Source organism: Suillus fuscotomentosus, assembly GCF_016647785.1.
Source record: "Suillus fuscotomentosus strain FC203 chromosome Unknown F5891scaffold_78, whole genome shotgun sequence".
NCBI lineage: Eukaryota > Fungi > Basidiomycota > Agaricomycetes > Boletales > Suillaceae > Suillus > Suillus fuscotomentosus.
In genome coordinates, this window is record NW_024539590.1 from 188,075 (window position 1) to 208,860 (window position 20,786).

General features: G+C 46.2%; 9 protein-coding genes across 9 annotated transcripts; 3 read left to right on the plus strand and 6 right to left on the minus strand.

Annotated features, from left to right (window-relative positions):
• Positions 1-319: 319 nt before the first annotated feature.
• F5891DRAFT_1130914 (uncharacterized protein) lies at positions 320-1,582 on the plus strand (the record flags this gene model as incomplete). Its single annotated transcript, XM_041364586.1, has 5 exons — positions 320-329; positions 758-941; positions 988-1,126; positions 1,173-1,370; positions 1,424-1,582. The coding sequence occupies 5 exons, from the start codon at positions 320-322 to the stop codon at positions 1,580-1,582; spliced, it is 690 nt and encodes a 229-aa protein (XP_041220151.1).
• Positions 1,583-4,106: 2,524 nt separating this feature from the next.
• F5891DRAFT_1195148 (uncharacterized protein) lies at positions 4,107-4,386 on the minus strand (the record flags this gene model as incomplete). The annotated part of the gene is made up of 2 exons (XM_041368066.1): positions 4,107-4,191; positions 4,241-4,386. The coding sequence occupies 2 exons, from the start codon at positions 4,384-4,386 to the stop codon at positions 4,107-4,109; spliced, it is 231 nt and encodes a 76-aa protein (XP_041220152.1).
• A 104-nt stretch (positions 4,387-4,490) lies between these two features.
• F5891DRAFT_1062361 (cytochrome P450) lies at positions 4,491-6,371 on the minus strand. Its single transcript, XM_041362952.1, has 10 exons — positions 6,168-6,371; positions 5,963-6,092; positions 5,719-5,910; positions 5,507-5,652; positions 5,342-5,454; positions 5,181-5,286; positions 5,104-5,122; positions 4,891-5,071; positions 4,742-4,838; positions 4,491-4,688 (listed from the first exon to the last, which is right to left on the minus strand). The coding sequence occupies exons 1-10, from the start codon at positions 6,349-6,351 to the stop codon at positions 4,597-4,599; spliced, it is 1,260 nt and encodes a 419-aa protein (XP_041220153.1). The 5' UTR covers positions 6,352-6,371; the 3' UTR covers positions 4,491-4,596.
• A 410-nt stretch (positions 6,372-6,781) lies between these two features.
• F5891DRAFT_1176020 (uncharacterized protein) lies at positions 6,782-7,920 on the minus strand. Its single transcript, XM_041365747.1, has 5 exons — positions 7,716-7,920; positions 7,593-7,660; positions 7,479-7,542; positions 7,141-7,198; positions 6,782-7,076 (listed from the first exon to the last, which is right to left on the minus strand). The coding sequence occupies exons 1-5, from the start codon at positions 7,745-7,747 to the stop codon at positions 7,011-7,013; spliced, it is 288 nt and encodes a 95-aa protein (XP_041220154.1). The 5' UTR covers positions 7,748-7,920; the 3' UTR covers positions 6,782-7,010.
• A 1,166-nt stretch (positions 7,921-9,086) lies between these two features.
• F5891DRAFT_715773 (uncharacterized protein) lies at positions 9,087-9,802 on the plus strand. Its single transcript, XM_041372929.1, has one exon. It carries the CDS (start codon positions 9,230-9,232, stop codon positions 9,695-9,697), a length of 468 nt encoding a protein of 155 aa, XP_041220155.1. The 5' UTR covers positions 9,087-9,229; the 3' UTR covers positions 9,698-9,802.
• A 305-nt stretch (positions 9,803-10,107) lies between these two features.
• F5891DRAFT_1062371 (uncharacterized protein) lies at positions 10,108-10,687 on the minus strand (the record flags this gene model as incomplete). Its single annotated transcript, XM_041362953.1, has 1 exon — positions 10,108-10,687. The coding sequence occupies one exon, from the start codon at positions 10,682-10,684 to the stop codon at positions 10,205-10,207; it is 480 nt and encodes a 159-aa protein (XP_041220156.1). The 3' UTR covers positions 10,108-10,204.
• Positions 10,688-12,813: 2,126 nt separating this feature from the next.
• Positions 12,814-14,431, minus strand: F5891DRAFT_716042 (uncharacterized protein). The gene is made up of 2 exons (XM_041372931.1): positions 14,379-14,431; positions 12,814-14,324 (listed from the first exon to the last, which is right to left on the minus strand). Exon 2 carries the CDS (start codon positions 14,144-14,146, stop codon positions 13,031-13,033), a length of 1,116 nt encoding a protein of 371 aa, XP_041220157.1. The 5' UTR covers positions 14,147-14,324; positions 14,379-14,431; the 3' UTR covers positions 12,814-13,030.
• A 734-nt stretch (positions 14,432-15,165) lies between these two features.
• Positions 15,166-16,103, plus strand: F5891DRAFT_715961 (uncharacterized protein). The gene is made up of 3 exons (XM_041372930.1): positions 15,166-15,199; positions 15,256-15,481; positions 15,542-16,103. The coding sequence occupies exons 2-3, from the start codon at positions 15,381-15,383 to the stop codon at positions 15,780-15,782; spliced, it is 342 nt and encodes a 113-aa protein (XP_041220158.1). The 5' UTR covers positions 15,166-15,199; positions 15,256-15,380; the 3' UTR covers positions 15,783-16,103.
• On the minus strand, positions 16,073-20,578 carry F5891DRAFT_1195154 (SNF2 family N-terminal domain-containing protein; the record flags this gene model as incomplete). The annotated part of the gene is made up of 30 exons (XM_041368067.1): positions 16,073-16,093; positions 16,146-16,248; positions 16,343-16,462; positions 16,523-16,724; positions 16,773-17,103; positions 17,162-17,334; positions 17,403-17,498; positions 17,550-17,626; positions 17,676-17,838; positions 17,893-17,978; positions 18,036-18,046; positions 18,097-18,201; positions 18,251-18,301; positions 18,352-18,367; positions 18,422-18,495; positions 18,543-18,620; positions 18,675-18,736; positions 18,784-18,817; positions 18,865-18,958; positions 18,989-19,072; positions 19,122-19,187; positions 19,238-19,332; positions 19,384-19,485; positions 19,536-19,639; positions 19,694-19,710; positions 19,769-19,816; positions 19,869-19,934; positions 19,988-20,074; positions 20,125-20,287; positions 20,338-20,578. 30 exons carry the CDS (start codon positions 20,576-20,578, stop codon positions 16,073-16,075), a joined length of 2,970 nt encoding a protein of 989 aa, XP_041220159.1.
• Positions 20,579-20,786: the final 208 nt, after the last annotated feature.

Sequence of the window (20,786 nt, forward strand, 5' to 3'; positions counted from 1 at the left end):
GATTATAGCTTTAAGATGGGCTGTCTTGAGAGTCTGTCTGACTATTTGAGTAGAGATAGTCATAGGAATGATGGAAATAATCAATTTAATCACTTTATTAGCATCAGCAGTCTTTCCAATTAGAATATAGTGATTAAGAGATCTTAAGTCTTATAGAGCAACCTTCTAGATTGGCTACCAAATAACTTAAAGACCATAATATTACTATTCTATCATGTTCAACATAGACCCAAGACATCAACCATATTGAATACCCCTGAGAATCACTCAAGAAATTACTTGTAGCATATCAAGATTCACTATAGGGGCTATTCCAACTATGAGACAGTGTTATAGCAGAGTATGATGGAATCACCAAAGAGGAATACCCAAAATTGATAGAGAATATGTTTAGAAGAGTGGCAGAAGTGATTGGAGCAGAAGGAGGTCACACACAGTACTAGAATTATAGAGATTACATTAGTAAAACTCAAAGTCAAAAAAGTGTCCCAATGAGTCATCAAATTAAAATACTCATATCTTCACATAATGTCATTAGTTTCCCACGGTATAGGGAACCGAAATGAAGCTGAGATGCAGACCTTTCCGACATCTCCCTATAGCTTAGTCATATTCCCACGTCTTGACACATGATATAGCAATTACATGAAAAGCTACAAACATTGGGACACTTTTTTGAGCCACTGTATACAGCAAGGTAAGACTTGCAGACCCCTTGGTGATGAGGCTAATTAACACTATTCGTAGTTAAATAAAGGTGCTGATGGAGCAAGGGGTGACGATACGACACGGCTCAAAGTTGTTGTTGCCTCGTGGTTGATGCAACAAACCCCACATCCGACCCCCATCATCCATGGGCAGAACAAATTGGGTTGCGGATTTAATAATGATGCAACTGGATGGCTCATATGCCCTGTCGATTACGACTGGAATGATCCAGTGTAAGTTTTGTCTACTTCACAATGTCTTTGCTGACCAATGAGGTAGCGTCCAACAAAACATCAGGGATTATCACCCTGATTATCGTGTTACGGCTCACTCATGGCCTTCTTTTTTATATAAGGACGAAACATATGACCCACTGAAACCTACAGATGGTTTATTCAAAGGGCAATTCCTTTTAAAGGTATGTTTCATGAGGATGAAGGATCATCTACTGAGGTCGTTTGCAGACATTCAAATACATCTTCACGTCTCCCACTTCTGCAGAGATGGACGAGCAAGAGCAGCTCAGCCCGGAAGTACTTTCCATGCAGGGTCGTCCAAAGCAGCGAAGGACTGATGGCGAACACCGCACTCATTCCAATGTGGCTGGGTTGCTGAACATGAAATCAGTCCAACCAAGGTCGATTGCATATGCAGCTGTGCAGGTAAGTATGACGGATCACTTTTTATTAATGCACTGCTGATGCAGGCCATTTAGCTTAGGTTTGCTTTGTCTAGCACGGGATCATGGCATATTGTAGATGACGAGTTCAACCATCAAGAGTTCTACGACAATATCGTTGACTTCCTTGAGCTTGCTGTGACATCAGACGCAGCTAAGGAAGTAGAAGACCTCTTACTTTGGTGGAACCAGTGAGTCATCGTATATAGCTGTAACTGTCTAATGCTATTCTGATTATACTGTAATATTCAATAGCAAGGTTTTCAGACGCAAGCATGTGTCCACCTATCGGCCCCAAAGAGTTGAACAACTGTCCGTCGCTCGGTGTTCGGTCCGACATTAGCTCAGCTTTTGCAGACTAGATTATGCTCGTTGTTTGACAGATCAGTCAAAGGCCGGCACTGTATTATATTAGTGTGTACTGTTGATACATATGAGCAAACATTTTGTGTTGTCGAGTATTCAAATGACAAGTGTGCCATGATTTTGATTTTTAACGGAATTTTGCTGTATTTTACCCATTGCATATGTTAGAGATTCAGCAATATAAAATTGGTAATATAGTATCTAATGGTCATTCATTTGCTGCGTCTCCATGATTTGTTCGCACTGAACAATGATACCTTTATTACAATTATGAGGCTGTCACCCATCTATGGTACAGGTAGCCGGATACTATACTTCTTTAATATCTGCGAAACAATCCTTTGCACGCTTAAATTTTTGTACAGCAGACTCTCTTTTAAACAATTTTCATTCATATAAGTGTAGATCGACTTGACCTACTTTGCCATCAAGATAACATAGAATCTTCGATGACAATCAGATGTTCTAGTCTCACAAGTCTATTAAGTTGGCAGGATGACAAATATCAAGGCACAATTCATTTGTGTACCGATGCTAGCATGAAGATTGATACGGAAAATGTAGGCACAACTTGGGCGCAACTGGTAATTACCTTGCACATTGGTCACAAAATGATATGTGTTAGTTATCAATCGTGTACTCATAAATATGTAGCACAACTAGTAATTAAATCACAATGTTTCAAAATTGTCCTGTATACACTTATCAGACATGGTAATTGATGAGATTTTGTAGCACAACAACGAAACTCATGTCATTGATGCCATACACCAATCCATATGATTTTCCTTGATCATGTGGGATATGCATACATGACTTTATATGAAAAACAACCCTAATACTTCTATCTATCTATCTATCATACAGATTAAACATTAAATACACTCTCATAGACAAGCGGCATGAACAACCACAGTGCTCTGAAGTCTACATACTGCCTTGTGTAAACCTATTTTGCACGCCTGTGAATCTGATTCAATGTATTAATAATCGCAATGGTGCAACTACCACCAAATATAGGACCGTGTGACGGTCATGGGTAATAGAGGATAGCGTTTTAAGGGCATAAATAACTAAATAATCTACACTACCACATTTTAACCAAATATGAACATTATATACATGATAATGTGTATATAAAGGTTGATAGGAAATCTTGGCTTTCAGTGATGAACGCGTTGCAGAAAGTCTGCTCCACAATACAGTGATCACGCAATCCAATAAGTTGTTATTTCACACGGCTGCGTCACTGAGTAATACTGATTCCGAGTTGATCACTGGTTAGTCACTCGTACAGTGGCCCCATACTGTCACACTTCGGGCTCGCGCCTGAAAACACACTCTGGGACCTCAATATTCAATATTCACATTCCTCCCCAAGCTGCGTACCCCTTTCCAAGCTTGAGCAGCTTGAGCGGCGAGCCCCAGTAGAAACCGCCCCATGCATCAAATCCATTCGTCTAAGATAGACCATCAAGTCATTTTCCTTCGCCATTTCCGCAAACTTTTCACTTTATCTCGTTGCCTTTAGAGTTGACTCGACTATCTCTCACAGTTCCCCGGTATGTCGCCCTTTCCTCCCAATCGCTCGGCCTCGCTGCAGGCCGCAAGTCGGTCTAATCATGTCAGCCTTCAGGTTGAGTAAATTCGCAATGCATGACTCAGGCCACATCCAGTTCGAAATAGGCTCTCCCCCCTGCCGCTCCGGTGGAATCACGGAGTTCTGCGTCAGGGATTTTCCTTCCATACGTCCGTATCCCAACCAGTCACTGAAGTCGCAGCAGGGCGGAGATTCATTGTCACAAATATTATTATTTCTCATTGCCTTGTTGCTCGTGTGTCTTATAGCCCTTTTCTGCTGCCAAATTACGAGAATACGGGAAGGTCAGTGATACCCGGCACACCAACGGACAGCCAGAGTAAACTGGCGGGTCGCCGATTGGTTAATTTACTTACCCATGGCGTCGAATATCAGGTGATCACCACCTGGACAATGTGTGTCTTATCGCTGTATCGCTGTGTTCATGCGCAACCTTTTGAGATCGATTCCTCTCCTATAAGCATAGCATGAGGGTGCCTGGGCTGTCAATAGACACCTCTAAGCTTCAACCCCAGGGTTCAACGTACCAGATGCGGGCCAACGGGAAGGGACTGTGAACCGATCAATGGTATGCAGCTTGGTTGCGCCAGTTCACGAGATTTTGGAAACGGGTCTAGTTGATGAAGTGTCAATTTATTCGAAAGCAATTTTCTTGTTCATCAAAGACAGACAAAAGCAGAGACCGTAATACCGTGCCATCCAGTACCCTTTGCACCATATCATATGTCAGACCACCTCGAGTACAAACCAAGTCTACTTCGAATTCATCATCGCTCGGATGTGTGCTTCTCTCGTTGTGTTCACGACTTCAAACGAGCAGTGAAATGGTTCAGGGTGACTTCGGCAGAGTCAGTCGCAGGTTATTGGATGCATACTGAGTCACTTACATAACTACACCAGTGGAGAACTCTGGCTTCACCTCAATCCTGTCTCCGTTTGAGTCTTTGGCATGATCGATGCGCAAGACGGCGAGTATGGCAGCAGCTACACTCCACAAACCGTTCTCTGCAAACCAACGACCTGCCAAAGGCATTTGTCATAACACGGCCAAATCAGCCATGAATCAGCTTACCAGGACAAATACGTCTGCAAGGGTCAGTGGATGATTGAAGATGATAGTAAAGTTGGAAAATTCACCTGCCATGACCAAAGGTAAAATGGTTGACGACAGTGTTCTTCAGTTTCCCATCGACTGGTCAGATGGCGGCTAGGATCGAAGCGTGATGCATCGGGAAATATGTCTTCATCCCGAGACAGTGCCCTGAGCAATGCTCAGCTCAACCCATTGCATACACTCCAGCCTGACATACCACTGATTAACCATTACTATCGCACCTGATCGAACTACATATGAGTCAACGATAACCTTGATTCGTACGACTTCGAACCTTTGGGTATAAAGTACCCATCATAAACATCATCATTTAGTGTCGCATGTGCGATTCCTGTGCAAGGGGTTAGCGCTTCAGCCATGCAAACACAAAGCTGTATTGCTGCCGACTAACCAAGGGGAGCAGGGAGGATTCCATCTCAGGACCTCGCGAAGAATGGCATCAAGATAGGGCAGTGACGCCCTGTCATCAAGGCACGGCATGCTGTCATGCCCCACAGCTTGGTCAATTTCTGCACGAGCACGGGATTGGACGTCAGGATGGAGCATCATAGCCAGCAGAAATGCCTGCAATACGGATGCAGTCTGCTGAGACATCAAAGTAAGACTCAGAAATGTTTCAAGTAATTAAGTAGCGACTCACTGGTTTCCATGCCAGCTAAGATGGCGTATTCCCGTCAATAGATGAGCTCCAGTTGGTGAAAACAAATTCCTACCCATGTATCCTGTCAACGCAACAGACTTCATCATGTCTTCGTCAGTGTTGTCATGAGCTTGACTGAGAAAGTCAGCAACTGATGAGTGCGAAGCAGTACCATCTGCCTTCATACAAACAGATCAGGCTGAAACTTTCATCCGCAAGTCTGCGCGAACGTACTATCTGTGCCTTCACTTCATTAAAGGGCTCGTTCAAAAGTTGTTGACATAATTCTCTACAACATCCCATCAGGGCAAACGATCCACCAAAGCACCAAAACGGCAACTTTTCGACTGCAACCTTATGTTGAATGTTCAAGATGATGTCGTCGACAGAGGCACTCACGGAAAGGAAAGGCTGTGAACATGGCAGCTTTCTCAGGAGAGAGAATCTGTTTTCCAATATCAAGTATTTCGTGCGCACGGGAAAGAAATGAGCCTTCATCAGCGAGATGTCCGTATGTCACGGCCATGATCAGGGATCCCGAATATCTGTGACAAGGATTGATCGTCAACTGGATCATACGTCACAACGACATCCTTGGATTAGGTACGAACGCTTCAGTGTGTTGCTGCAGTGAGTCTCTAGTGGCACCTAAGAGATCGATGACTAGTTCATTTGCATGGCGAGAGTATATCTCGTGATACGAGATTGAAACTTCGGCGCTAAGAACTTGGTGGTATAGCTTGCGATGTTGTCGTAAAGTCTCCCCATACGGAAGCATCACAGAATTGAAAGCCAGTCCAGCTCTGTATCGTCAGCGGATGAAGAACAAATTGAATGAAAACCGGCAATACATACAATTCACTGGTACGAAGAACAGGACGGGTAGAGTAATTCGCAGAACGCTTTTCCAGCAACTCCTGGGCGATGGTTTCTGAGTTTATGATGATCATGTCGATCCCAAGTATACGGGAGCGGAAGATTTTTCCTATGATCAGATATAAAATTAAATCCAGGAACTTGACAAAAAGCCTCAAGAGGCCATTGGTCTGCTGCTACCAACCATATGTTTTTCCCCATGCAGTATATGTGAGCCAAGGGCGTTTAGTATCCAATTGCAGCGCGTTACTCAGAAATGGTAAGGGACGAGGACCAGGTAACAGAGGTAAAGGATAGACACGTCTGCGAGTCAGACGCAACGCGGCAAGCAGGGCAGTAATGCACGATATCGCTAGAGTGAAGAGCATGGGAAGGGATTGTGGTCGAGCACAAGGGGGGCGGCGGCGCCGATCAGAGAACCTGTGAGAAGAAGATATCGTCATATATCGTTATATATCATAATATATAGGAAAGGTTTTCGTCACATTGGAATATAAAGTGATATAAAGCAATATATGACTATGTAAAAGCATTATAATCAGCATAATCCCCAGCAAGAACATCACCGAAATTACCAAATCCAGAGATGGTCATATATTACCATGTCGGAGCCACCATAACTGCCATATGTATCTGGCGCAAGTCTCAATGCAAGGCAATGTTAGGAAACTCAATTCGGACATTGCGACTGCCATATGACTATAGTCTGGCATTAGGCTAGTGTACCGATATATCAAACATTGCTATGTACATAATGCATTTGAATTTCACTCAGATTCATCAGACATTGCAATTGTGTTCGGATATAACAATGTGATGCATTGAATTAATGGTAGTACAAAGCAGTGAGGTACAATTGAGTGAACAGTTCCGAACCTAGTTCAGAACGTGTTCGATCTCTCGAACCGTAAAATCTTACAGTGAAAATAGCTACTAGAACTCTCACGACCATGGGTACCAGCTTGAGGCACTGGTGCTGCTCGTTTCATTTTGTGTCCAGCAGGTGGAGGAGACGTTGGAGGTTCACTCAAAGGAGAAGTTCACGTTGAACAGGTGCCAGGGAAGCTGCAAGGAGGTGCCGGCCCAGGAGAACCTAGTAGATTACATCAATATCAGTCATATATTCTGCAAGCCCATCTCGAAAGACAAAGACGTACCGCTATGATAATGTGAGGTAAGCATCCATGACTATAACCAGTGGTTATTTTGAGAGCTCTAGCGCAAAGTCGAGTTAAAAGCAGAAATGGAAGTGATTGAACCACTGACCTTTGGTCGACAATGCAGACATCAATCACTCTTGCATTTGCCAGGGCCAGCGGCAATAATGACAATGAGAACGTCGACTTCAGAGTGGCGTACGAATGGAACAGGCATCGCAAATTTCGAAAGAGCTATGACTTAACAATGGGGAAAATGTAGAGAAGTGCATCAAACACTTCGAACACTAAGCAACATAAGACATCGACTGTGCGAAGCACAAAGATGGACAACTCACCTTTCTTTCTGACTGAATCTGACATATGATGTCTTATAAGCGTATGTTGGATTTGCAGAAGAGACTACAGTAGCAATGGTCAGACAAATTTAGATATAGTAGATAGTTTCGTACCTGATGTGCAGATGAGTCCGTGGAAGCTGTAAAATAGATATCGATGATGCAAGTAGACGATGCTGGATCTATCGGATGGATGAAATAAGTACATAACATATGCATATATGTGCATACACTCACCTAAGTCGGCCATCCAGATAGCATATAGTCATGGAAAAACACTGTGCTGTTGGTCAGGTTGAGGTGGCCTTCAGTATGAGTGATGGTGACAATTGCAGAGACATATTGAGTGATTGGACTTAGTGGTGTTGGTATTGGTATAGAATTAGAGGGAGGATAAGCAAAGATAGCACGTCAACATAGTTGATAGGAATTTGCCGGCGGGCTTTAAACAGTCATGTGATCGTATTTGCAAGTCATTTTACCCTCACTTTCCCCGCTGCAGCGCTGAAGTTTGAACGTTTGTACTCTCCATGAGGATGAGATTGTGGCGGACGACGGCGAGGAACTCGATGATAAAATACTTATGGAGGAAGGTTCTGGCGCCCTTTAGGTACTTTACTTCAGTTTCACCCATTTTTCGTTGTATTACTCTATATAATACATTGGATGTATCTGGATATGTCTGATATCTGGCTGACAGCTACTCTACTGGATGACTTGTGTCTGACAGATGGTATGTTTGATGTCATTGTATCGCTACGATATTTCAAATGTCGGATATCACAGGTATATACAATTGGCGGCGTCAGAAAATTCGATATATCATGTGATCTCTGGATTCGGTAATTTTGGTGATGAACTCACCGGTTTACTGATGGGCCCGCCGCCGCCAGGGATGCTGCAAGTTGGTTCGTCTTATCATATTTGCAGCTTGCTTCTTCGTGTGGAAAAGTTCATCAATTGAGTGACACCATTAGTTACGATAGCTAGTAAATACATCACGTACCTTCACATAGCTCAAGCTCAAGAGGAGGCTTTAGTTGACCTCTGACTTGAGAATTATGTAAGTTCCTCAGGCTGCTGATCGAGGAGTCACATGACAATGCGAGCTGTACCATGTTGAAAACGCTACTCACCTCTAGCAAAAATGACATCAAACTCTGATAAGAACGGATAAGACTGCATTATCTATTAATATTAGTGTTGCAGAAAAGTCTCTGTTCAGTACGGTGATCACGCAATTGGCTGCGTCTGAATCAGTACTGTACAGTGGCCCCATACTGTCACACTTCGGGCCCGCGCCCGACAACACACTCCGGGACCCTAACACCAATTGAAGTAGGCTACCAACAGTGCCAATCAATAATGCCCTGCTCATCGAGTGACGGCCCGCCCGTGGCAAAGATCTTACCATAAGGTGAGTAGCAAACCGTGTTCATGGATTGCCCTGTGTTGACTGGTCCCAAGATAGTTTCTGCGTTCTGGGCATGAATATTCCTTCCTACGTTCTGCTCAGCACTCGCTCTCCGTCTGGACTCCAACACACATAATGCACCTACTCTGTATGCCGCCCCGTCACACCTTGCCCGTGTCGATGTTCCACAACTTCACTGTACCATCCTCACGCCCGCTTGCCGTCTGGCGAAAATGCTATGACGCGCACTCTTTCGTCTTCCTCCTCCCATTCCTCGACCTGCATGCCCGTCCCCAAGTCCCAGACTCGAAGTGACCCATCCCGTGAATAGTTGGCGATGACTTGCTGCCCAGTAGACAGGTGTCAGTTGTGGCTGATCTCGTTATTTGCTTTGACCCTTCGGTCAGGAATCGCCGCTGAATTCTCGTGCTTCGCAGGGGCTCGATGTCCATCATTTTGGTTTCAGAATTCACTCAACGGGTGCATCAGCTCTTACTATCAATTACCGCACGAATTCAACAGTTACTCAGAAACCAGATGCACTCAACTAAAGACGAGTGTGAGAAGTTGGTCGACGGAGTGGATGTTTCGTTTGAAAGAGATTCAAGTCAGGAAGGAGGTCGTTGTTCAAGTCTCGTGTTCGCTTCACAGCTCCAGCACTGGCTGTGCAGATGAAGCACTCGACGCTCTGCTTCCACAACATGCCCACTTCCTTCATCCCTCACCATCGCGGTCCTACGATTCCGCAAGCCTGCATTCCTGTATTTCTCTATTCTGTAAGCGTTTTATTGACAGGGTTGGTTGACAAGCGTGAAAGGCCTGTACCATCGAGCTCGTCGCTGGCCGTAGGGAATTCCAAAGCTTGCTCATGCGCAGTCAATCCTCCCAGGTGTTAGGCGTGGTGCCATTCCAGGCATCGATGGACAATGCCATTACATTGGTGCCGTGGCTTCATTTCCACTGGGCACTTGCGAGGCAATCTATGGTGACACTAGCGAAGACGCAAGGAATGAAATTAGCTTCTCGATCTAATTAACAGATCCTTTGAAAGACACGTGCAGCCATCTGCTGCTTGAAAGGTAAACTTGCTGAGAGCTACAAGTTTTTGTATCATCATTCGGAGTGCGACTTCCTCCCTTGCGTAGCTTTCTGGTCTAGATTTCATTCTACTTGTGTTTATTATCTTTGTAACTCCTTCCTTTATTTCATGCTGGTCTTTATCATATGCGTAGTGACAATCTCCATTCAAATATAACACTGAGATATCTATCTATCTACATCATACACCATCTTTCAAGTGCTCAAGTCATTTTCAACTCTTCTTCGCCGCCAGTATGCATGCACCATGCCTGCGCGATGACGTGCTCGGGGTTGAGGCTGTGGAAGCATTGACAGATGAAGGGGATTGAGTGTTTGGCGGAAACGTGGCATAGGGATATGTCATGTTTGAAGGCAGCAATATGACCATGCCGCCGGCCGGCGGCATCCGATGATTATGCCACCCAGCGAGAGGCTGGAACGCGACGCCAGAGGGCATCCGAGTATCATGCTGGACCTTGAGATGCTGTAGCCCGATATTAGAGGGAGTGCGAGCATGATGCTGCCCCGCAGGAGGTTGGAACCTGACACTAGAGGGCACCCGAGTATCATGTTGGACCCCAGGATGCTGTAGCCCGACATTAGAGGGCATCCGAGCATCATGCTGAATCCCGGGATGTTGCATCCCAGTATTAGAGGGTATCCAAGCATGATGCCGCCCCGTAGGAGGCTGGAACCCGACACTAGGGGACATCCGAGCATCATGCTGGACCCCGGGATGCTGTAGCCCGACATTAGAGGGAGCCCAAGTATAATGATGCCCCGCAGGAGGCTGCAATCCAGCATTAGGCAACACTGTGCGGTCCCGCGGCAAACTTGCAGGTATCGGCGTTTTGTCGATGGTGCGGTTCGTCTCATCCGAGCCCCCCAAAAGGGAAGACCTTTCGCCGATAGTGTGGCCTGTCTCGTCGTCGCCAAAACGGGAAGATTGATCGCTGATGGAGTGATTGGAGTGAACTCTCTCATCATTCCCACATGATTGACTTTGACTTTGGCTGCCTTGTACGCGCTGAGTGCAAACTGGACGTGACAGCAGACACGTTCGGAGTTTGGGGGGGAGCGATTGTGAGATACTCTCAGGCCACAAAGGGTTCAACTTTCGATGGTTGTCCTCCAAGTTGCCCCTCTCCACGTCCATCAGAGACGGTTCAACTTCGTCATCTGACTCTGCGCTGTAAGTGCTTGTGGCGTCCCAGTTCGGGATTGCGTGCAAACGGCCGATGATGGGTGAACCAGTGAGGTCTTGAGATGGTTGGTCATCTAACTCCGTGCTAGACTCCGGTGAAGGTGATGGTAGAGGTGGTGGTGATGGTGATGGTAGAGGTGATGGTGATGGTGATGGTGCTGGTGGTAGAGGTGAAGGTGGTGGTGGTGGTGGTAGCGGTGAAGGTGGTAGCAGAGATGGTGGTGGAGGTGGAGGTGGAGGAGATTGGAACGATGCAAGTTGGTACGTCAGTGGGTAAGCATATGACGGCTCTGGTAGGCCACCACGATCATCACTCGAGCCTGGCTCGGAAACATTAGGGACATAATGCAGAAACCCGCCTCTCTCTAAGATTTTGAGGGTTTTTTTTGGTTTCTTTGGCTTGGGAGGCGCGGCGACCCCAGCAACCAAACCGTTTGAAGCTGGGTCGAAGAACTTGAAAGTGAGATCTGAGAACGTCGGGTTCTTGTCTGACACGCATGGTTAGCTTGAAATGAGAAGGAAAAACAGAACATACCTGCGGGCATGTGACACAACTTCAAGTTGAACTGCCAGTGGGTGTTCGGACTATGGTGAATCGCTGTCGCAGCGTGCAGACAAGGTGGTATCCCAAATGAAGTCGTTCCAACATTCTCGGCATAGAGCAATATATAATATTGTGAGTTAGTAATAGCGTGTAACAGCAGACGAGCCTCGACTCGACTTTACTGTGACCTCGCGGAGCAGAGCATGATCTTTGACATAACGTCCTCAAAGGGTAATGCTACTTATGTCTTAGTTGCGCATTGAAACTTATTAGGTATCATTTTACACTTGAATGCATACCCAATTAATATATTGGTCCTAATAACACTCATCACAGCTTACCTCGCTCTTACTTTCGCTATCATCTGACCATGTATATCCCCATACATGATACATGCCTGGTGCATGTGCCAACCCTCGTGTCGTGGCAGGTGATCAGGACTTCGAACACCCCAAGTATTGCCGGCAAACAGTAGCAACAAACGAACAATGGCGCAGTAAATGAAATAGACAACCTCGACAAGCCTCTAGTCACCTGTACCTGCTGTCGACAATAACGAGAAGATGGGGCGCCTTTCAAGATACCAGTAAGCATGGCTCATTCTCTTCTTGCTGCCTGTTGATAAAGTCGTGCATAGGTACATTTATTCTTGCTCGTTTCATCACGGGCGACGAACTCGAAGCCATCCCAATGAAGTAGATTTGAAGGCTGTCCTCGAATCTCTATGAACGAGCCTTGTAGCATGCTGCATTTGATAGTAAGCTTTTGTAAAACTTTTCGCGTCAGACCAGCTTGTTTAAGATTGCGAGAGAATGCAGGTGTTTGAAGGACTGATAATGATATCGTACTCGAATGCAAGCCATGTGCACACTTCATCAAGTTATAAGTCTGACTCCCCTGAAACTAACTGATACAAATGAGATTCTAGCTCTGTTGACTGGATAGTCAAGATTTTGTACACCAATCTGTTCTGAGAGTGTCAACTAATCTTCCTTATAGGCCTACTGACCCACTGCTTCGACCACTTACACCCAACTCGTACTGTAACCTTCTTCTACCCCAAGACTTCTTCCTCTGCGTCGCTTGCTGGTCTGGATTTCATTCTACTAGTGCTTATTGCCATCGTAACTCATTCCTCTGTTTCATTCATGTCTTTATTCTATGTATGGTTACAATCTCCATTCAAATTTATGCTATGTACTGTATACACGTAATAGTACGGACCCCTCTGGGAATGAATGACATGTGACGTATAACGTTGAGATCTCTATCTACACCATATACCATCTTTCGAGTCCTCAAATTTCTTCTCAGCCTTGCTTCGTCCCCGGTGGGCATGTACCATGCCTGAACGACGACGTGCTCGGGGGTGGGGCTGTGAAAGCATTGGCAGATGAATTAAATTGAGCGCTTGGTGGGAATGCGGTGGTTATCCCATAGGTATATGTCGAGTTCGAAGGTGGCAACATCATCATGCCGCTGGCCCCCAGACTTGGTCGCATCCAATAGTAATGTGCCCCAGGAAGAGGCTGGAATCCGACACCAGAGGGCACCCGAGCAGCATGCTGGACCCCGACATGCTGTATCCCGACATTAGAAGGAGTCCAAGTATAATGTCGCCCCATAGAAGGCTGAAATCCGACACTAGAGGGCATCCGAACATCATGCTGGACTCCGGGATGATGGATCCCGACGTAAGAGGGCATACAAGCATCATTCTGGATCGCAGGATGCTGCATCCCGATGTTAGAGGGCATCCGAGCATTATGCGGGACCTCGGGATACTGTATCCCAATATTAGAGGGAGTGCAAGCATAGTGCCGCCCCACAGGAGGTTGGAACTCGACACCAGAGGGCCTTGGAGCGTCGTGCTGAACATCGGGATGCTGTAGCCCGACATTAGAGGGAGTCCAAGTATAATGCTGCCCTGCAGGAGGCTGCGATCCAACATTAAGGAACACTGTGTGATCCTGTGGCAAACTTGCGGGTGTCGACACTTTATTGATCATGGAGTCTGTTTCATCCGAGTCCCCGAAAAGGGAAGACTCTTCGCTGATAGTGTGGTCTGTCTCGTCGTCATCAAAAAGGGAAGACTGCTCGCTGATGGAGTGGTTCGTCTTGTCCCCAAACAAAGAAGATCCTTCGTTGATGGACTCAACTCTCTCATCGTTCCCGTGTGACTTGGTCCGATAGGTCTGTTTGTCTTGTAGGTGCTGAGGGCGGACTGGACGTGACAGCAGAAACGGTTGGAGTTCGGAGGGGAGCGACTCCGAGATATTCTCAGGCCACAAAGGGTTCAACCTGTAATGACTGTCCTCCAAGTTGTCCCCCTTCACATCCGTCAGAGACGGTTGCTCATCTGACTCCGTGCTGGAAGTGCTTATAGTGCCCCAGTCCGGGATTGCGTGCAAACGGCCGATGATCATTTGTGAATCAGCAAGGTCTTGTAGTCAGGAATTGAGTAAGGCCGGAATGCAAAATGACTTTTCAGTCTTAGAAGTTAAAGATGCGGACACTGGAAAATGGCAATGCGAGCCTTTTGTAGGGTCTCGGGAAAGGTCCACATCCACAGTTTAATCAAGTGGCGCATTGTGGACCACGCGACTTGGAGTGTTCATTGTTAGGAGAATTGAGCAAACTTAATATTTTTCAACTTACTTTAGCTTCAGCTTGTGCGGAGTCTTCTTCTCGTGAAGTTCCTTTGCTGGTCCAGCAGGTTGTGGCATAAACTGCAAGGACATTGGTTTAGATGTTGTCCCGATGGAGAGTCGCTACCACACTAAGTGGACTTTTTCGGGTCTGGATCATCATATGGTCGTGACGGTAACAGATGCGCTGCTCCTACACGGCGATCGGCCTGTTCTCATGGAAGGTGAACTGCCAAGGCTGGCAGCTCGATTTCGTCATGTTCTGCGTCAGGTCTGCAATGTGGCGCAAACACATTGATATTAAAACTGACCTAGAGATGATTCAAACCATCGTAGCCTATTAATGCGTTTGGTTGCTGCCGCAGTAGATACAAAATCTAGTTGTTTGGGAGTCATGCGCAGGGCCTGTCACATATTGATGCGTGATGACAACAATTCTTCGTTTGAACTTGTTCCAGCACACCTCTGGCATTTCATCCGAGTCACGTGTGGAAGACAACCAGTAGAAGGGTGTGTGGTGTGTTACGGAGGTATCTCAACTCGAAAGGCGGTGAGTGGAATATTATTAGAGATCAAGGTGGTGCAGAACGTGAAAGAACGTACCCCAGTTTCGTGTTTTCAGATCAGATGCCGTATAGTGCCTAACGTTAACGGATCAAACTACTTGCTAACGTGGAGTTCTCAGGTCCATCATCGAACGATTTTTTGTGCCCTCTCGTAAGTTCCGCAGCTACTAATCGGTTCAGCATCGAAGGTCGGCTCATATGTACGGGTAGCATGGCTTACTGTTTCTCTTAGTACTACGTTCTCCCTGTACTGGACAGTTGCGAGGTATGTAATGAATATCACAAGAGTGGGGCGTCCTGACTCCTTACACCCTATTACAGTGTCTAAACAAGCCCTACAGGGTTGCCCACACCGATTTTGTAGTCGCCAACCTCGAGAAACTTAACCACTTATTGTGCTTCCAGACTCCAACTTGTCACGATCGTGCTCATCGCTCGTCATCATCATGAAAGTTACCTCTGCTCTCGTCCTTGCGTTCGTTGCTGGTGTGCAGGCTCAGCCCTCAGTCAATATCTCAGCACTACCCAGTGGTACTACGCCCCCGACGTAAGTACCTTTCCCCTCTTCAGCTGTCATAAGCTGCTAGAATGACTGTGATCCCTATAGCTTCACCATCCCTCCGCCCGCCTCAATGACTTTATCTTCGTTGACTTTAACCGGTCCCACTTTAACACTGCCTAGTGGCATGTCATTCGGGCCTAATACGACGACGTCCACGTCCACGTCGACGAGTGCAACCGCCAAGTCTACGGGGGCAGCAATGGCGCTGGCAGGCTCGTATGCTGACACTGAATTGGTAATGGGAGCTATAGCAGGGTTCTTCGGCGTTTTTGCCTTTCTAGTGTGAAAACTACTAGTTTATCCATGGACCATAGTGAGAACGGCCATGCGCGCCTCTTTACGATAGAGGCTATATCTAGATAGAGGAATAGACTAGTCTATGCATTGTGCTATGCTACCATTTAGCCGTGATAAGGTATACTAGTGAAAAGAATCATTTGTGTTATACATGGGCACACAACATGACTGCAAGATAAATAACAAGTTTAGCCGCCCGTTTTATGCTCGTGCCAAGGCGCGCAGAACACTTTCACGAGAGAAAATAGAATAGAAAGGCGACGTGTCCGCGCTTTTGGATTAAGTTTTCATCCCAAACAACTACGAAAATGGGTAATCAGCAACCGTTGCGAGGGATAATATGATATCATACAGTCTTGATTTCCTTAACGCTCATCTTCTGTAGCTTCGTTCCCGCGCCCTCGCCGAGCGCGGCATCCGCAAGGTCAGTTTTAACCTCCTGAAGGCGGAGCATTCTGCAAGGTTGTTGTGAGGGAGGTAGAAAGTCGGTAAGAAGATAAAAACAGTGAACCTGATTTAGCGTTCGAATAACGGAAACGGTCGACTCACCGTTCCTCTATCGTATTTTTGACAACAAGTCGCTTGACAAAAACATCTTTCTCTTGTCCCAGACGATGTACGCGGTCGTATGCTTGTGACTCGGACGCATAATTCCAGGATAGATCCAAACTATTCATCATCATAGTTTTTAGCAATTGTGATGTAAATGGTTCAAACTCTGTGACTTACTTGATGATCCGATTCGCCACAACCAGATTCAAACCTACACTACCACACTTCGTGCTGATGAGGATGACCTTGGGTCCATCAGGTCGTTTGAATGTCGCAAGAGTATTATCCCGCGATATCCGGTTCATGGAACCATCATATCGCAGGCTGCGGATCCCATATCGCGAGAATAGCGTTTCGATGAGGTCAAGCATCGAGGTCCCTGTGTGATACTGTGTCAATAATAACTTGTAGAATTTGAAGTACGAACACTGTGAATAGCAGATTGTCTTGTCCCCGCTCTCGTCCCATGACTTGAGGAAATTGATGAGGGCGAGCATCTTCGTACTTGGTTCCAGGTCGTAATCACCTTTTCGCCACATGGCAATAAGTGCGTCGGAAGGGGCGCCAGAGTCTTCCAAATTTGCCTTCTCTGCACTTTGCGATGGAGGTTTCTCTTCGTCGTCCCTCATGGGTGCTTTCCCTTTTCCATAATCATAGTGCTTCTTCGAGGACCGCACGGCATGCCCACTCCCGAGCTCAATGTCGGAATCATCAAGGTAGTCCGACACATCACCCACAGTCAAGTCAAGTACTTCGTCCTGTAGTACACACTGCATAGTCAAACCCAGCACCAACAAAGACAAAAATTATGCTCACGTTGCCAGACTGCTGGCGCGATCGTTTATTCCCCGCTGCCTTCTTATCCTTCTTCTTGAGTTTTCCTCCATTCGCGAATAGCTGTGAGAAGTCTGGCATATCGTCGTCGGAGCTGTCGACCTCTGGCGTCGCACCCCTGAAGCGTGAAGGCACAGATAACTCGATTTCCGAATCTGAGTCAGATGACTCTCACTTGAAACTGTACCCTGCTTCTCTTGCACAACCCGGCGAGCGTGCTTACGAGCGCGATTTGCCTCCTCGACTTCATCCTCCTCTGGCTGGAATGCAATGGACTTGAACACCTTCGTTGGGTCGTTCATCTTCTTGCACGTAGGGCCTGCGCGAATGAGCGAGAGTACAGCGTAACAAAGAAAAGAGGGATACGCACAAGGCCGGTGACCTTTCGCAGCAGCAGCTTCATACTCACGTTCGGCACGGAGATTTTCTTTCTCATTTCCATGACCACTGGGTAATGGTTTAGATGTAAAAGAAGGAGTAGTACTTAGAAGCTTACAATTCTCCGTCATGGGTAATCGGCGAATTTGAAAGTATGAGCATACAATCTAGAGAAACAAGAACGCGATCAAAACACAACGACGATGGTATGATGAGGGTCCACTGACCAAAGCAAATCTCATGGCCACAGGTAAGGACACGACCAGCGTTGTTGACGTACACTTTCGCATACATGTGAGGCTTGAGCATCAATCTAGTGAGACACGAGTACATACGATCTTTGCAGACAGGACATGTTGCGTCTGCGCCCTCCTCATCCGAGAATGCGAGTAGATTACTCTCTAGCGCGCGTGTCATGAACCTGAGTGTAGCAATTTGTTAGCTTCTTTACCTGTCATACAATAGAGTACAACTGAACCTCTTCTTGATCTGTGGGCAGGTAGTTTAATACTAGTCATGGGTAGATTAACAGTACTCACATCGCCAACCCAGGTCGGCCCCATGACTCGGATTGCTCGCGCAAACTCCTTTCCCTTGTCATCGGACATGAGTATGGAGGGGTCCTCGTGCTCTTCTGTGTGACACTGTGGGGTGTGTTAATTCACCTATGTGATCGGAGAACAAAAGACGCACCAGGATTAAGTTCGGATGACAACACAGCTGCCGAAGCCGTAGGATCATCGCCTATAAAATGTATTAGAAATGACCACAAGAATGCAAATGCAAAGAAGTACCAAGATATAAGTTGCACTAAGATAGAAACTGCATTTAGAAAATATAACGCAAAAATAACTGAGTGCATACTTCTTCAACAACGTCCCTCTTTTGATGAAGCGATTGATTTGAACGTGGCTTTTCTTTTCGAAATCATCATATAGCTGTGAGATATGAGTATGTGAAATGTCAGAGTACCCAATCAACGTACCTGTTGCTCATCTGCTGAGAATTCAAGAGTCACGAGCTCAATGTTTTTCGGGGGCAGCTGAAGAATGAGCTTTCCTTCCTATAAAACTCGTGAGTGAGAATACAGGAATAAGATATCCTATTAGTGATTTACCAATCTAGCTTGTTTCGTGCGGCGAAGCAACAGGGGCTTCAGAATCTCCTGCGCTCGCATTGCTGTATGATTGAGCCCAATAACTACATCAGACAGGCAGTTTACTCACCCGCAAGCGGCGCATCCTCTTGCTGCACCTTTGCCTAAACGAAGATGAGAAGCAGGACGTGCAAAAGGCGAAGGAACGCACAATATATTGTTTAAACGACTCCCAGTCATTCCAAGGGCGAAAACGCCCAAAGCGAATAAGCCCATATATGTCAGCACTGGGAGTAGTTGGGTAACTAAGAAATGCCGTGAAAAATTGGACATACAGTGTATTCGTGACAGGTGTGCCTGTAAGCATCCACCTATAAGTCGAACGGAGTAGAGCTACACTGCGGCTAGCGTGCGTTCCTCTGTTGGGAATGTCAAATGACTCAATAAATGAAACAATGCTGAACATACCTGTTTCGAATAAATTGGGCCTCATCTAAAATCACACGATACCATCTCATGCGACCAAGTACCCCTCTGCAAGGTAGCTGAAGGGGTCGACTTAGTACAAATAATGTGTTACCTACCCGTGGTCCTCAAGATATGCCAGTTCATCGCCTTCTTCGGTGTCTTTTGGAATAGTAAGCTCCGTGCTCAGGGTTTGATATGTAGTGATGATGACCTAACGATACCTCAGTCACTTTGCGAAGCTGTGATGATTCGAATGACATACGTCTTTAGATCTGACATCCATCAGGGTAGAAAGCTTATCCCGTCCATGATGTATATGAACGGTAAATAAGTCATTCGACTTCGTCTCGATTTCCTCCTTCCACTGACAATGGCGTTAACGTGGTCAAAACCGATCAAGGAAAACAAACAAACCTGTTGAAGGAGCGCAGCGGGAACGACGACGAGCGTGGTCTTCACAACATCAGTGTCCCTGGGCAAATTGGCTGCCATTGTGGCAATCATTTGGACAGTCTTGCCTGAAGTAGAATATTTCGTTACAGATGCATGTTGACGAAGTTAAATTAACTGACCAAGACCCATTTCATCTCTGAGTCAAGTCAATATCATTAAGGTGCATGGGTTGAAGACAAAATAAAAACACTTACGCTAAGATACCACCCCTGTAAGGGGACTTTTTTTCTTGGTCCACCATCCTGTGCTCTGAAATTGATATATGCACAGAAACCTATATATTAATACTCGTACCAGTTGACACCGATGAGCTGGTGAGGTAAAAGCCGTACTTCGAGACCGGGGAGGAGATCCTTGTCACTATACGACCTCAGTACAACTATTGCGAATATCATTTTGAATGCACCACGCACCTCTGAAGACCGAGGTTTCGGATGGCATCCTTAACAGACCGTCTATCTCCAAGGTTTTCAATAGAGTTATATACAAATTCTGCCAATCTTATACATGTGTCAGCGACGAGTGATGTTTCACTGCTCAGACAATGTACCTCTGTTCTTGATCAGGGCCTCCTTGATCAATGCGAGTAGCAGGAGTTTCGCTGTCGTATCTCAGAGAGAAGCCGGATGTAATGAGCTTGCTTTGAATATTGTTCTTGGTTCTTGATTGAGATCTGCCAGCTCTAGATGAAGCACCTTGTAACGAAGCGCCAGCTGCAGTCGAGTCGTGAGATGATAATACCGGATACCTGCAGTTCTCTTACTCGCATGCACAGGCTTGTTGAATTGTGAGTGTGGTCCATGAATCGTTGAATCGACGTCTGGGAGAGTTTGTGCTCTCCTCACTGGCGACACAGGAAAGGTATTTGACTCGGATTTACGCTTGCCGAGAATTTGGGATGTTTGGATGATGGTATGAGAATTTGAGGAAGACGGCATGGAGTAATCCAGCGCAGCCAGGACGCGTGATGTGCTCTTGTGGGTGCTCTTGGATATATCATCCATCTTCGAATATGGCTGGGATAGATGAGCGGCAGCACTTGAAGTATACTAGGTACAGCAACTTGAATTAATTAAACACGGCGTTGCCAAAGAACGCCAAACAAACTCTAAAACATACACGGGAGCAATTCAGAATATATTCGTGGCTGAGCGGACCAAGTTGAAAGTACTTGGTTGTCTCGGATGCGCATCTTCACGCTATTTGTTTCCC

Excerpts from the sequence above, each read along its gene's own strand:
- F5891DRAFT_716042 (XM_041372931.1), bottom strand. The coding sequence starts at position 14,146 with ATGATCATCGGCCGTTTGCACGCAATCCCGGACTGGGGCACTATAAGC.
- F5891DRAFT_1176020 (XM_041365747.1), bottom strand. The coding sequence starts at position 7,747 with ATGACTATATGCTATCTGGATGGCCGACTTAG. Across the intron at positions 7,199-7,478 it reads AGATTCAGTCAGAAAGAAAG|AGCTCTCAAAATAACCACTG; the intron begins GTGAGTTGTCCA and ends ACTTTGCGCTAG. Across the intron at positions 7,077-7,140 it reads TACCTCACATTATCATAGCG|GTTCTCCTGGGCCGGCACCT; the intron begins GTACGTCTTTGT and ends GTAATCTACTAG.
- F5891DRAFT_1062361 (XM_041362952.1), bottom strand. The coding sequence starts at position 6,351 with ATGCTCTTCACTCTAGCGATATCGTGCATTACTGCCCTGCTTGCCGCG. Across the intron at positions 5,653-5,718 it reads CTGCAGCAACACACTGAAGC|ATATTCGGGATCCCTGATCA; the intron begins GTTCGTACCTAA and ends TCCTTGTCACAG. Across the intron at positions 5,287-5,341 it reads ATGAAGTGAAGGCACAGATA|GCAGATGGTACTGCTTCGCA; the intron begins GTACGTTCGCGC and ends GTTTGTATGAAG.
- F5891DRAFT_715773 (XM_041372929.1), top strand. The coding sequence starts at position 9,230 with ATGACTTGCTGCCCAGTAGACAGGTGTCAGTTGTGGCTGATCTCGTTA.
- F5891DRAFT_715961 (XM_041372930.1), top strand. The coding sequence starts at position 15,381 with ATGAAAGTTACCTCTGCTCTCGTCCTTGCGTTCGTTGCTGGTGTGCAG. Across the intron at positions 15,482-15,541 it reads AGTGGTACTACGCCCCCGAC|CTTCACCATCCCTCCGCCCG; the intron begins GTAAGTACCTTT and ends TGATCCCTATAG.